This window comes from Schistocerca cancellata, chromosome 6 (genome assembly GCF_023864275.1).
Source record: "Schistocerca cancellata isolate TAMUIC-IGC-003103 chromosome 6, iqSchCanc2.1, whole genome shotgun sequence".
Classification (NCBI taxonomy): domain Eukaryota; kingdom Metazoa; phylum Arthropoda; class Insecta; order Orthoptera; family Acrididae; genus Schistocerca; species Schistocerca cancellata.
This window is the reverse complement of record NC_064631.1, coordinates 188,688,846-188,704,710: the sequence shown is the minus strand read 5'-3', so window position 1 is coordinate 188,704,710 and position 15,865 is coordinate 188,688,846. Positions and strand designations below refer to the sequence as shown.

The window sequence follows — 15,865 nt, the reverse complement described above, 5'->3', positions numbered from 1 at the left end:
TGCCCAATAGTGCATATTATGCCGGTTTACGTTAGCGCTGTTGGTGAATGACGCTAAATAGACCGCGTGCAAACAATCTCTCATCGTCCCGTAATTTCTCTTGTGCCCAGTGGCAGAACTGTACACGACGTTCAAAGTCGTCGCCATGCAATTCACGGTGCATATAAACATGGCACGGGTGCAATCGATGCTGATGTGGCATTCTGAACACCGACGTTTTTGAGATTCCCGATTCTCGCGCAGTTTGTCTGAGACTGGTGTGCGGATTAGCCGCGACAGCAGCTAAAACACCTACTTGGGCATCATCATTTGTTGCAGGCCGTGGTTGACTTTTCACATGTGGCTGAACACTTCTTGTTTCCTTAAATAACGTAACTATCCGGCGAACGGTCCGGACACTTGGATGATGTCGTCCAGGATACCGAGCAGCATACATAGCACACGCCCGTTGGACATTTTGATCACAATAGCCATACATCACCACGTTATCGACCTTTTCCGCAATTGGTAAACGGTCCATTTTAACACGGGTAATGTATCACGAAGCAAATACCGTCCGCACTGGCGGAATGTTACGTGATACCACGTACTTATACGTTTGTGACTATTACAGCGCCATCTATCACAAAGCGAAAAAAGTGGTCCAACAAGAACATTAATATTTCTTTACGTACTACACGAATATGTAATGAATATGGGGTTTCTACTTTAAAAAAAAACGCGGTTGATATCCATTTGACCTATGGCAGCGCTACTTAGCGGGCCAACCATAGCGCCATCTGGTTTCCCCCTTCAAGCTAGACGAGTTTCGTTCTTTGTAGTTTTTTCGTTTGATGCTTATTTCGTGAGATATTTGGGCCCGGTCACTATTAGTGGACCACCCTGTATATGATTTGCTACAGTTGTTTGCGTCACTGTGATGCCAACTGCTGATCAAACTGCTTCTCAGATACAGTAGGATGCGCCACAGCCCTAGGCAAAACACGATGGTAGAGCCATGTGGTCGTCCATAGCCAGGTCTTATTCCGACCTTACATTCTTGTGACCACTACTTCAGCAATCATTTAGAGGGGCTACGTTCTTGCCAAGTCTTTCTGCAGTACCACAGCTTCTCATAACACTATTACACAACCTGCTCCAAACACAGGGAGGTCTTGATAATCGCGCCTTTGTCGCCTGAAAGGCATTCTTGACTGACATCAACTGACAAGGGAACATCCCCATCGCACCCCCCTCAGATTTAGTTATAAGTTGGCACAATGGATAGGCCTTGAAAAACTGAACACAGATCGAGCGAGAAAACAGGAAGAAGTTGTGTGTAACTATGAAAAAATAAGCAAAATATACAAACTGGATCGTCCATGCGTAAGATAGGCAATATTAAGGGCAATATGAGTTGAGGAGCGCCGTGGTCCCGTGGTTAGCGTGAACAGCTGTGGAACGAGAGGTCCTTGGTTCAAATCTGCCCTCCACTAAAAATTTTGCTTTCTTTATTTTCGCAAAGTTATGATCTGTCCGTTCGTTCATTGACGTCTCTGTTCACTGTAATAAGTTTAGTGTCTGTGTTTTGCGACCGCGCCGCAAAACCGTGTGATTAGTTGACGAAAGGACGTGCCTCTCCAATGGGAACCGAAAACATTTGATTGCAAGGTCATAGGTCAACCGATTCCTCCACAGGAAAACACGTCTGATATTTTGTATACGACACTGGTGACAGCATGTGCGTCACATGACGGGAATATGCTGTCGACCCACCTAACTAGTACACTTGGCGAATGAGTGAAAAGTTTCTTCTACCTTGCCCGATTTAGGTTTTCTTGTGGATGTAATAATCACTCCAAAAAAGTGATGAAAACATAAGAGTTTTTCACATAAACTGAAAATAAAAATTTTTCGGTTGAGGGAAGATTTGAACCAAGGACCTCTCGTTCCACAGCTGTTCACGCTAACCACAGGACCACGGAGCTCCTCGCCTCACATTGTCCTTAATATTGCCTATCTTACGGATGGACGACCCAGTTTGTATATTTTGCTTATTTTTTCATAGTTCCACACAACTTCTTCCTGTTTTCTCGATCGATCTGTGTTCAGTTTTTCAAGGCCTATCCACTGTGCCAACTTATAACTAAATCTGAGGGGGGTGCGATGGGGATGTTCCCTTGTGAGCACCACCAGCCACAAAGGTAACTAACGCTCACGACCGTTACAGTGTGTATTTAAAGCAAAAGTGATTTGCATCCTCATAGTGGCGTTACTAGCGCCACTCTTACACGACCGGCGCGAAATCTGAATAGACATAATTTTTCAGAGGTAAGAACATGCCTACCACCTTTCATTTACTCTTCGTTGGTCCGTTATGGACCGCGGGACAACGGCTGACATGTATTTCCTGATGCAATAATTCACCAACAGCCCTATGTATTGTAGAAATTTATTTTATGAACTTCTTATGTGCTACCAGTTTCGGCATTACATTGATGCCATCTTCAGGCCCCACACGTCATAGTCGTAAAAACGCTATACACGGAGGGAGCCATATAACTCGATCCGTGAATCAAGCCGTTATGCAACAGGTCTTGGTGGGCAGGCGACACAGCCTGTGTGCCTGAAGATGGCATCAGTGTAATGCCGAAACTGGTAGCACATAAGAAGCTCATAAAATAAATTTCTAGAATACATACGGCTGTTGGTAAATTAGTGCATCAAGAAACCTTACATTTATGTCGCCATCTCCTTGGCTTTGCAATTTTTTTTATCGGTGCAAAAGCTAGTAGTTTGAGTCATTTTTGTGCATATAGCGAAATGTATGGCAAACTTTATACCTTGAAGTTGCAGACTGGAATGATTTTGTCGCAGTTACTTAACACAAAGAAACCAAGGTGAAACTATTGCATATGCTTGGTCATTAGGTAGCAAAGCTCTACGAGAGATGGCCACTAATGAATTGTTTAGTTACAGTTTTCTGTTTCAGCTATGACTGTCACTAACATTTTTAATTTTTATCTGCATGAAAAGAACATTTTTATCCTTTGATGGTATTTGTTTCCGTTTGTGGAAAAGCATCATACAGAAATGACGTTGTTAAGAAAAAAATAAAAATGTTGAAAACCAGAGGTGTTTGGAGCTAAATTTAATGGAAGTTCACTCTCTCCTGAGATGTTTGAAAGAGACTGAGCAGTTGTTTCTTAGTAGGAGTTAACTACGCCACAGTTTTGTTACAAGAAAGAAAGATCATGCACACAAGCTGTAGAGATCTGTTAGTAAGAGACGTTTTACCAGCATTCGAAGATGATGATCATACACAAGTAAGAGTGAAGCCTTCAGCTGTGTTGATCTCCATGTTTTGATTTCCAGATTAGAATACTATAGAATTTGTGGCCAAAGTCTAGAACTAATGAAATCATACCTCAATAAAGGAAAGCAGGTGATGAGTTCAGGAGGTCAGTTATTGAACACACTTGAGGTTCAACATGGACTACCACAGGGATCACAATTAGAACCACTTCTATTCCTCATACAAATAAATGACTTACCTGATAATACAGATGTGAAGACTCATATCTTTGCAGATGATACTACTTTTCTATCTGCAAACTATGTATTTGAAGACCTTGTCAAAAGAGTGAATTTGGTGGAAGAAAGTGCAGCATCGAGGTTCAATGCAAATACACTCACGCTCATAAATTAAGGATAATTGCAGATTGTGGTTCCACACAACGTGGCACGATACAAAACTGGCTCTAATAGCATGGGCACGTAGGGAACACACATGACACAGATCTACAGTATAAGTCCACGGTATTGGTGATAAGTTGAGAAAAACGTCCAGAAACACATGTACTACAAAACGCCACTGTTCTCTGCACATGTACCCCGACACAGGCCGCACAACGCCTTGGCATACTCTCAATCAGTCGTTGAGTACATATTCGCAGGCGTTCCTGTCTGTGGTGCAGCGTCAAGGGTAACCGCAGCCATGGTCTCCGAGCTGATAGTCCGTGCTGCTGCAAACGTCGTCGAACTGTTCGTGCAGGTGATTGTTGTCTTGCAAACGTCCCCATCTGTTGACTCAGGGATCGAGACGTGGCTGCACGATCCTTTACAACCATGCGCTTAAGATGCCTGTCATCTCGACTGCTAGTGATACGAGGTCGTTGGGATCCAGCAGGGCGTTCCGTATTACCCTCCTGAACCCACCGATTCCATATTCTGCCAACAGTCATTGGATCTCGACCAACGCGAGCAGCAATGTCGCGATACGATAAACAGCAATCGCGATAGCCAACAATCCGACCTTTATCAAAGTCGGTTCAAAAAATGTGTGTGAAATCTTATGGGACTTAACTGCTAAGGTCATCAGTCGCTAAGCTTACACACTACTTAACCTAAATTAACCTAAGGACGAACACACACACGCATGCCCGATGGAGGACTCGAACCTCCACCGGGACCAGCCGTTTATCAAAGTCAGAAACGTGATGGTAAGTATTTCTCCTCCTTACACGAGGCGTCACAGCAACATTTCACAAGGCAACACCGGTCAACTGCTGTTTGCGTATGAGAAATCGGTTGGAAACTTTCCTCGTATCAGCACGTTGTAGGTGTTGCCACCGGCGCCAGCCTTGTGTGAATGCTCTGAAAAGCTAATCGTTTATATATCACAGCATCTTCTTCCTGTCGGTTAAATTTCGCGTCTGTAGCACGTCATCTTCGTGGTGTAGCAATTTTAATGGGCAGTAGTGTAGTTAAAATTAAAATTTAAAACAGTCGTGATCGCAATCTTGTTAAAATATTTTTTTTATTGGAGTGAGTGACCGGTTTCGACTCTATGAGAGAGTCATCTTCAGACTCCAGAGCGGTGGATGGTCACCGCTGGATAAGTTACACGAGCGTCGAGGGTCGACGGAACTCATCTAGCAGTGTTCATGCACCGCTCTGGAGTCTGAAGATGACTCTTTCATAGAGTCGAAACCGGTCACTCACTCCAATGGAAACATATTTTAACAAGTTTGCGATCAAGACTGTTTTAAATTTTAGTTTTAATCATTCTGGTTCCCAAATTAACAGTAGATTTCTGTACAATGTGACAGTTACGTACAGTATACAACTGAATCCCCAATACATGTTTTGAAAGACCTGAGTCTGCTTGACTGTGCCGACCTATGACTGCTGCGCTGTTGACCACGGATTTAGACTTGACCTAGACTTGGCGCCAGTGATGGGTACTAATAACAATAATGTCATGTGACTAGGGCCTCCCATCGGGTAGACCGTTCGCCTGGTGCAAGTCTTTCGTTTTGACGCCACTTCGGCGACTTGAATATTAGGACAATACAACACCCAGTCCCTGAGCAGAGAAAATCTCTGACCCGGCTGGGAATCGAACCCGGGCCCATAGGATTGACAGTCTGTCACGCTGACTACTCAGCTACCGGGAGCAGACAGTGATGGGTACTGGGTTTACCTGACTCTCACGACCTGTGACTACTTCCCACACACAGTCAATTGGTGCCAATGATGGGTACTGAGTTTGCCTGACTGTGCCGACATGTGAGTGGTGCCAGCAGTCACTTGGCGCTGGTGATGATACTGATTTTGTTTGACTGCTGCCCACAGGCACTTGGCGCTGGTGATGATACTGGTCCGCGCTGGTCTGGATTTGGAGGCGCCAGCGCTGCGCCGGCTGGCGCCACACGTGGTCAAGTTGGCAGCCTTGCCCTGGGCTGTGGAGTGTACGGCTGTCGCTGCCACGACGCACTTCCTGCTGGGCCTGCCCTGGATGTGGGGCTTCCTCGTGGGGTGAGTTTGCCATATTCGTACAGACCTAGCAGATATATACACATATATACTTAATTCGGCAGAGAGTTCAATTACGAGGGTCAGTCTGAAAACCGTAAATTTGTAATAACAAATCGAAATTTCGCGCCGTTGTCCTGTAACTTGGTAAACGTGCTAAAAACAGCGTGCAGGATGGCATGTAGGTGGCAGCATAGTGCAGGACCTCACATACCATCGCAGTATCAGTATAAAGATGGCCGCCCCACTTGCGTCTTGCACCAGGGAAGAACAGCGTTCTGTTATTCGGTTTTTGCGTAGTGAAGGTCTGAAACCTATTGAAATTCATCGACGAATGAAGGTTCAGTACGGTGATGCATATTTGTCACAGCAGAAAGTCTACAAATGGAGTAGGAAGTTAGCAAATGGTGTGGCTTCACTGGAAGATGCTCCTCGTCCAGGTCAGGCACAACGAGCTGTGACTCCACAGAACACTGCAGCAGTTGAAGTCATAGTGAAGGAAAACCGTCGGGTGACACTGAATGACATTGCAGCGTGTTTACAGATTAGTCATGGGTCAGCACACCACATTGTGCATGACGTGCTCCAGTTTCACAAACTGTCTGCAAGATGGGTGCCACGGCAGCTGACTCCTGAAATGAGAGAACGACGTGTTGATGCTTGTGAAAACCTTCTTCGGCGCTTTGAACGAAGTGATGGCTCCCTTGCAAAAATCTTTACTGGAGACGAAAACTGGCTTCACTTCCACCAACCGGAAACGAAGAGAGCGAGCAAGGAATGGCGCCATTCCTCCTCACCAAAACCAAAGAAGTTTCGAACCATCAGCAGGGAAGGTTATGGTGACTCTGTTTTGGGACGAAAAAGGCGTCATTTTGGAGCATTACATGCCTAGAGGGACCACTGTCACCAGTGCATCATACACAGATCTCCTAAAAAATCATCTGCAGCCTGCAATCGTATGAAAGCGACGTGGATTGCTGTCAGCAGGTGTCCTTTTGCAACATGACAATGCAAGGCCCCACACTGCCCGTATAACAGTTGCAACAATCACAGACCTGCATTTTGAGTGTCTTCCTTATCCACCATACTTACCAGATCTTGCCCAAAGTGATTTCAATATGCTTGTACCAAAGACGCAACGGGTGGAAATAAGTTCCGTTCTGATGAAGAGGTACGCCACGCGGTGCGTGAGTGGTTGCGCGGACTACCAAAAGAATTTTTCCTGAAGGAATTTATGCACTTTGTTAAGTGCTGGAGGACTTGCATTGAGCGTGGGGGAGATTATGTTGAAAAGTGATACAGCTTTGTACCACTTCTACTAATGAATAATTTTAAAAAAATATTTAAGTTTTCATTTGACTCACTCTCGTATATACTCCATTCGGAAGAGAATTCAAGTACATTAACTGTCGCAGTCTTCGCCGTCACAGAACGCTGCATTATGCACTATTCTAAGACGACGTGTTGTACCAATGAGACTACAGTTTTCAGGGAGTGTTTCGGTACTTTTGTCTTGAAGGTTTGTGTGTGTACGTCCACAGTGTCTGAAGGCCGGTTTACTCGACGTCGCGAGTTTGCGTATCGAAGTTTGGAATCTGCGCAGCGGCCACTGGACATGTGCTCAGCGCAGTTGCTCAAGTCGCTGTCGAAAAGAAATACACTCCTGGAAATTGAAATAAGAACACCGTGAATTCATTGTCCCAGGAAGGGGAAACTTTATTGACACATTCCTGGGGTCAGATACATCACATGATCACACTGACAGAACCACAGGCACATAGACACAGGCAACAGAGCATGCACAATGTCGGCACTAGTACAGTGTATGTCCACCTTTCGCAGCAATGCAGGTTGCTATTCTCCCATGGAGACGATCGTAGAGATGCTGGATGTAGCCCTGTGGAACGGCTTGCCATGCCATTTCCACCTGGCGCCTCAGTTGGACCAGCGTTCGTGCTGGACGTGCAGACCGCGTGAGACGACGCTTCATCCAGTCCCAAACATGCTCAATGGGGGACAGATCCGGAGATCTTGCAGGCCAGGGTAGTTGACTTACACCTTCTAGAGCACGTTAGGTGGCACGGGATACATGCGGACGTGCATTGTCCTATTGGAACAGCAAGTTCCCTTGCCGGTCTAGGAATGGTAGAACGATGGGTTCGATGACGGTTTGGATGTACCGTGCACTATTCAGTGTCCCCTCGACGATCACCAGTGGTGTACGGCCAGTGTAGGAGATCGCTCCCCACACCGTGATGCTGGGTGTTGGCCCTGTGTGCCTCGGTCGTATGCAGTCCTGATTGTGGCGCTCACCTGCACGGCGCCAAACACGCATACGACCATCATTGGCACCAAGGCAGAAGCGACTCTCATCGCTGAAGACGACACGTCTCCATTCGTCCCTCCATTCACGCCTGTCGCGACACCACTGGAGGCGGGCTGCACGATGTTGGGGCGTGAGCGGAAGACGGCCTAACGGTATGCGGGATCGTAGCCCAGGTTCATGGAGACAGTTGCGAATGGTCCTCGCCGATACCCCAGGAGCAACAGTGTTCCTAATTTGCTGGGAAGTGGCGGTGCGGTCCCCTACGGCACTGCGTAGGATCCTACGGTCTTGGCGTGCATCCGTGCGTCGCTGCGGTCCGGTCCCAGGTCGACGGGCACGTGCACCTTCCGCCGACCACTGGCGACAACATCGATGTACTGTGGAGACCTCACGCCCCACGTGTTGAGCAATTCGGCGGTACGTCCACCCGGCCTCCCGCATGCCCACTATACGCCCTCGCTCAAAGTCCGTCAACTGCACATACGGTTCACGTCCACGCTGTCGCGGCATGCTACCAGTGTTAAAGACTGCGATGGAGCTCCGTATGCCACTTCAAACTGGCTGACACTGACGGCGGCGGTGCACAAATGCTGCGCAGCTAGCGCCATTCGACGGCCAACACCGCGGTTCCTGGTGTGTCCGCTGTGCCGTGTGTGTGATCATTGCTTGTACAGCCCTCTCGCAGTGTCCGGAGCAAGTATGGTGGGTCTGACACACCGGTGTCAATGTGTTCTTTTTTCCATTTCCAGGAGTGTAGTTTCAGCTAGGGCTGTTGATAAATTATCGATTTATCGATAATTTTCCCAAAAAATTCGATTTGTACTTCGGTGTAAGTATTCACAGATATGTAGGTATATCCATTCCGAAATGCCAATATCGAGTGCCGATATTTTTATTTTACATTATACTTTTTCGCAATATTCGGTAAATATTTAAAACTGTTCTTTTGAAATTGTAGTAGAACGTAATTTTACTTTCACTTTGCGAAATAATCTTACTACTTTTTGAGATTTCATCACTTCCAGTCTTTCTCTTTGACTGTGGGAAGCAATTATAGATAGCACAAAGAAGTTCGATTACAGCGGGGGTTGGCGATGCGAATAGAATGAGATTAAAATATGAAGAGATAGCTCTGTGTTATTTCTTTACATTGGCATTCTTCAAAACGGTTGCTGAAAATGATGAACAAAAATCTAAATGACAAGACTGGTCTTTGTGGCCGGTTGTCACATGTGATGGGAAATGCTGACGTAATCGGCGCCCGGCGCTACCATCAGAAACTGCAACGTTCATGACGCAATTTTGATATTACAGCTGCTAGGTCGCTGGCGAAGTCGAAGTGTTCTAGACAAATCCGATATGTGACGGAACCGAACGACATACCCATCGGGCACCTTTTATTGTGCCACTTACATGCAGTTACCATTGTTAACAAAGTGGTTACTGCCAAGCGTAAACGTGCATGATTCTCCTTTCAATTCTTGCTCTAAGGGGGATAAGGAGACTACTAGCTTGTTGATGTACAGAATATCTAGTAATAAACCAATACTTAAGTACACAGCTGTAAAACTAGCAGTATTTTTACAATGTGCTGCCGAAATTTTTTATAGGCCGATACGTCCTTATTTTTTCTTTCGACATATCGGTAAGGCGATGCTTCTTTCGACGTATCGATACTTCTCCTCGCTTTACCGAAGACCGATAATGGTATTATTTTAAATATCGATATTCCGGATTCCCAATATTTTTGAACATATCATCAGCCCTAGTTTCAGCTTGTTCCAAATTTGGTAGGCTTAAATTAAAATAATGGTAATCATATAAAAAAGAGACTATATGGTTTCACTGCACTGAACTGTGCATATTTCCTACACATCAAAATAGGAGAATATATATAATTTCGACTCTATTAGTACTTCACTACTTTGCATTCAATTCAGTATAGGACATAGTCGAAAGAGATTAGATGCAGTGTAGAAGACATTAATAACACACAACTGGTAACAACGCCTTCACATTCAACCACGCATTACTGCACTGCTATTCATACAGGCTTACTCAGTTACTAGGCGTAAATAATGAACGAATGTAGAACTCCAATATCCTTTTAAAGTAGTAAATCTTCGAACTGTCTCAAGTACCTCGCTGGCGCCGTTTTTCTTTAACATCTGACATTACGTTATTTGGGTCTGAAATACTACGCAAACGCAGAACAGAAGAAGAAATGAACTCTTTATCCTGAGGTCAACCGTCACCGCTAGCGAGGTATATGTCCACAAAACATTTCCCCGAAAACTTTTAACAAAGAAAACTCCTCAACGCATCCCCCTCAGATTTAGCGGTAAGATGACCCAGTCGATAGCTCGCCGAAAAACTGAACACAGGTCACGCATGAACACAGGAAGAAGGTGTACCGAACTGTGAAAAAAGAAGCAAAATACACTCCTGGAAATTGAAATAAGAACACCGTGAATTCATTGTCCCAGGAAGGGGAAACTTTATTGACACATTCCTGGGGTCAGATACATCACATGATCACACTGACAGAACCACAGGCACATAGACACAGGCAACAGAGCATGCACAATGTCGGCACTAGTACAGTGTATATCCACCTTTCGCAGCAATGCAGGCTGCTATTCTCCCATGGAGACGATCGTAGAGATGCTGGATGTAGTCCTGTGGAACGGCTTGCCATGCCATTTCCACCTGGCGCCTCAGTTGGACCAGCGTTCGTGCTGGACGTGCAGACCGCGTGAGACGACGCTTCATCCAGTCCCAAACACGCTCAATGGGGGACAGATCCGGAGATCTTGCTGGCCAGAGTAGTTGACTTACACCTTCTAGAGCACGTTGGGTGGCACAGGATACATGCGGACGTGCATTGTCCTGTTGGAACAGCAAGTTCCCTTGCCGGTCTAGGAATGGTAGAACGATGGGTTCGATGACGGTTTGGATGTACAGTGCACTATTCAGTGTCCCCTCGACGATCACCAGTGGTGTACGGCCAGTGTAGGAGATCGCTCCCCACACCATGATGTCGGGTGTTGGCCCTGTGTGCCTCGGTCGAATGCAGTCCTGATTGTGGCGCTCACCTGCACGGCGCCAAACACGCATACGACCATCATTGGCACCAAGGCAGAAGCGACTCTCATCGCTGAAGACGACACGTCTCCATTCGTCCCTCCATTCACGCCTGTCGCGACACCACTGGAGGCGGGCTGCACGATGTTGGGGCGTGAGCGGAAGACGGCCTAACGGTGTGCGGGACCGTAGCCCAGCTTCATGGAGACGGTTGCGAATGGTCCTCGCCGATACCCCAGGAGCAACAGTGTCCCTAATTTGCTGGGAAGTGGCGGTGCGGTCCCCTACGGCACTGCGTAGGATCCTACGGTCTTGTTGTGCATCCGTGCGTCGCTGCGGTCCGGTCCCAGGTCGACGGGCACGTGCACCTTCCGCCGACCACTGGCGACAACATCGATGTACTGTGGAGACCTCACGCCCCACGTGTTGAGCAATTCGGCGGTACGTCCACCCGGCCTCCCGCATGCCCACTATACGCCCTCGCTCAAAGTCCGTCAACTGCACATACGGTTCACGTCCACGCTGTCGCGGCATGCTACCAGTGTTAAAGACTGCGATGGAGCTCCGTATGCCACGGCAAACTGGCTGACACTGACGGCGGCGGTGCACAAATGCTGCGCAGCTAGCGCCATTCGACGGCCAACACCGCGGTTCCTGGTGTGTCCGCTGTGCCGTGCGTGTGATCATGCTTGTACAGCCCTCTCGCAGTGTCCGGAGCAAGTATGGTGGGTCTGACACACCGGTGTCAATGTGTTCTTTTTTCCATTTCTAGGAGTGTAGAAACAGCGAACAGTGCAAGCTCCAGATGTGCGACAAAGAGCAACTTCCACGAATCCTACCGTCGTGGTTCTGTGGTTACGCTGTTGGACTACAGAATAAGAGACCAGTGCTCAAATCTCCCTCATGGCCCCTTCTTTTTTTTTCACAAAATTATGAACTGGCCGTCCGGTCATTGAAGTGTCTGTTCGCTGTATTCAAATTTATGTCTGTGTCGTGGTGTCACGTCCGTTTGTAACAGCGAAGTGTAACAAAGGGACATTCGGACGTGCGACCTCCTATTTCTTCCGCCCACGTAACACGTTTAATGACTCTTGCGTTTTGTTTTGGAAGTTTTGACGCTTGAATTCCTTTGTTGTAACGTAATTCACATTATTCGTTATTTTCATTTCGCTGATTGGTCTATGCTTTCACTATTCGTCACATTTAGCTGCGAACGTAATATATTCCTACCACATGACTCATATTCTATAAGTCTGCAGCTCGTGGTCTCGCGGTCGCGTTCTCGCTTCCCGAGCACAGGGTCCCGGGTTCGATTCCCGGCGGGGTCAGGGATTTTCACCTGCCTCGAGATGACTGGGTGTTTGTGTTGTCCTCATCATTTCATCTTCATGAAAGTGGCGAGATTGGACTGAGCAAAGGTTGGGAATTTGTACGGGTGCTGATAGCCGCGCAGTTGAGCGCCCCACCAACCAAACATCATCATCATCATCATATTCTATAACCAATGTATAGTGTTGTGGCGTAGCAAGACAGCCACGCCACTCGGAAGTAGCCGAAAGGCACGCGTTAAGCTCAGGCAGATGGGCGTGATGTCTGAAACAGGATACGTAATGAATGCTATAAAGAAAAGTACGTAGCTGTTGGAATACTTAACTTTAATCCATCATTGTGGTACATCGCTCTTGACGATACAAGTGAGACTCTTTAGATACATGCAATGTAATGCTAATGGCGCCTTGCTAGGTCGTAGCCATGGACTTAGCTGAAGGCTATTCTAACTGTCTCTCAGCAAATGAGAGAAAGGCTTCGTCAGTGTAGTCGCTAGCAAAGTCGTCGTACAACTGGGCCGAGTCCTAGTACGTCTCTCTAGACCTGCCGTGTGGTGGCGCTCGGTCTGCGATCACTGACAGTGGCGACACGCGGGTCCGACATGTACTAATGGACCGCGGCCGATTTAAAGCTACCACCTAGCAAGTGTGGTGTCTGGCGGTGGAATTTGTGAAAAACAAAAAAAGAAATAGAAAGCGAAGGAGATTCGAACACAGTCCATCACTGTAACCACATAACCACTACGTCGTCGCGTTTGTGATTCGTTGTTGCACATCTTAAGCTTTTCTTATTTTGCTTCTTTTTTCACAGTTCAGTTCTTCCTATTTTCATACTTGATTGTGTTCAGTTTTTGACAGGATATCCACTGGGCCACTTTACCAATAAATCTGAAAGGGTTGCAATGGGATGTTTCTCTTGTAAGTAATCAAGTCAAGACAGTCGAAGTTACATCAGCCGCAATGTTCTCAGGGAATGCTCGTCCTCGCAGATCAAATATCTAAAAGGTTAATATGACATTAGGAAATAACAGGAGCATGCAATGGAAGATTTGTAATGCCCAGATTCTATCAGATTGAAGACGCAAGTGAACAGCAACGAAATCCTGATCTCTGATTGGAATAGTTACAGTAAGGATAGGTTGTCACAAACGGTAGTGACTCATTTATACAGAGTATCGTTTGCAATTTTCGTGCGGTGAGGCGGGGGTCGGGGGGAGGGGGGGGTGGACACTCACTTCAAATTGCCACATATAGATTGGAAGAGTCACGCTATCAAAAGTAGTACCAGGGACAGGCATTTGCGTGACACTGTTCTGACTGTCTTGTCCGATGAATTAATTTGAGCAGATAGTTAGAGAATGAGACTATCTTAACCAACAGAACACAAGTAGCAAATACACTCCTGGAAATGGAAAAAAGAACACATTGACACCGGTGTGTCAGACCCACCATACTTGCTCCGGACACTGCGAGAGGGCTGTACAAGCAATGATCACACGCACGGCACAGCGGACACACCAGGAACCGCGGTGTTGGCCGTCGAATGGCGCTAGCTGCGCAGCATTTGTGCACCGCCGCCGTCAGTGTCAGCCAGTTTGCCGTGGCATACGGAGCTCCATCGCAGTCTTTAACACTGGTAGCATGCCGCGACAGCGTGGACGTGAACCGTATGTGCAGTTGACGGACTTTGAGCGAGGGCGTATAGTGGGCATGCGGGAGGCCGGGTGGACGTACCGCCGAATTGCTCAACACGTGGGGCGTGAGGTCTCCACAGTACATCGATGTTGTCGCCAGTGGTCGGCGGAAGGTGCACGTGCCCGTCGACCTGGGACCGGACCGCAGCGACGCACGGATGCACGCCAAGACCGTAGGATCCTACGCAGTGCCGTAGGGGACCGCACCGCCACTTCCCAGCAAATTAGGGACACTGTTGCTCCTGGGGTATCGGCGAGGACCATTCGCAACCGTCTCCATGAAGCTGGGCTACGGTCCCGCATACCGTTAGGCCGTCTTCCGCTCACGCCCCAACATCGTGCAGCCCGCCTCCAGTGGTGTCGCGACAGGCGTGAATGGAGGGACGAATGGAGACGTGTCGTCTTCAGCGATGAGAGTCGCTTCTGCCTTGGTGCCAATGATGGTCGTATGCGTGTTTGGCGCCGTGCAGGTGAGCGCCACAATCAGGACTGCATACGACCGAGCCACACAGGGCCAACACCCGGCATCATGGTGTGGGGAGCGCTCTCCTACACTGGCCGTACACCACTGGTGATCGTCGAGGGGACACTGAATAGTGCACGGTACATCCAAACTGTCATCGAACCCATCGTTCTACCATTCCTAGACCGGCAAGGGAACTTGCTGTTCCAACAGGACAATGCACGTCCGCATGTATCCCGTGCCACCGAACGTGCTCTAGAAGGTGTAAGTCAACTACCCTGGCCAGCAAGATCTCCGGATCTGTCCCCCATTGAGCATGTTTGGGACTGGATGAAGCGTCGTCTCACGCGGTCTGCACGTCCAGCACGAACGCTGGTCCAACTGAGGCGCCAGGTGGAAATGGCATGGCAAGCCGTTCCACAGGGCTACATCCAGCATCTCTACGATCGTCTCCATGGGAGAATAGCAGCCTGCATTGCTGCGAAAGGTGGATATACACTGTACTAGTGCCGACATTGTGCCTGCTCTGTTGCCTGTGTCTATGTGCCTGTGGTTCTGTCAGTGTGATCATGTGATGTATCTGACCCCAGGAATGTGTCAATAAAGTTTCCCCTTCCTGGGACAATGAATTCACGGTGTTCTTATTTCAATTTCCAGGAGTGTATATGTAACAAACATTTCTTAAGTGTAGGCGAAAAAACTGGTGAGAATAGTTCAAAAGAAAAAGCCAAGCAGTACATGATTAAATCTTTGAAAAATAAATGTTCTGTTCTAATAGATGACATCTCTAGCAATATATTAAAACAATGTGGAGCGGTTACAGCTGTTGTTCTGAGTCATATCTGTAATGCATCACTAACTCAAGGTATTTCCCAGACAGGTTAAAATATTCCACTGTCAAGCCACTCTACAAAAAAGGGTACACCACAGATGACAATAATTACCGGCCAGTATCCTTGCTTACAGCATTTTCAAAAATCCTCAAGAAAGTAATGTACTCAGGAGTAGTTAGCCATTTCAACAGTAATGGGATACTTAGTAAATCACAGTTTGGATTTCAAAAACGGTGTTACACTGAGACAGCAATATACAGTTTCACTGCCAACATAATAGAGTCTTTAAATAGTAATATTTCACGAATAGGAATTTTATGTAACTTATCCAAAGCGTTTTA

At 47.2% G+C, this 15,865-nt stretch overlaps 1 protein-coding gene across 1 annotated transcript in view; it reads left to right on the top strand.

The window, feature by feature from the left end:
- The window catches only part of LOC126088239 (sodium/hydrogen exchanger 9B2-like), a 154,777-nt gene that overhangs the window by 72,127 nt on the left and 66,785 nt on the right, over positions 1–15,865 (top strand). The window contains exon 5 of the mRNA XM_049906369.1: positions 5,617–5,799. Within this exon, the coding sequence (XP_049762326.1) occupies positions 5,617–5,799 (183 nt within the window). The remainder of the gene's footprint in view (positions 1–5,616; positions 5,800–15,865) is intronic.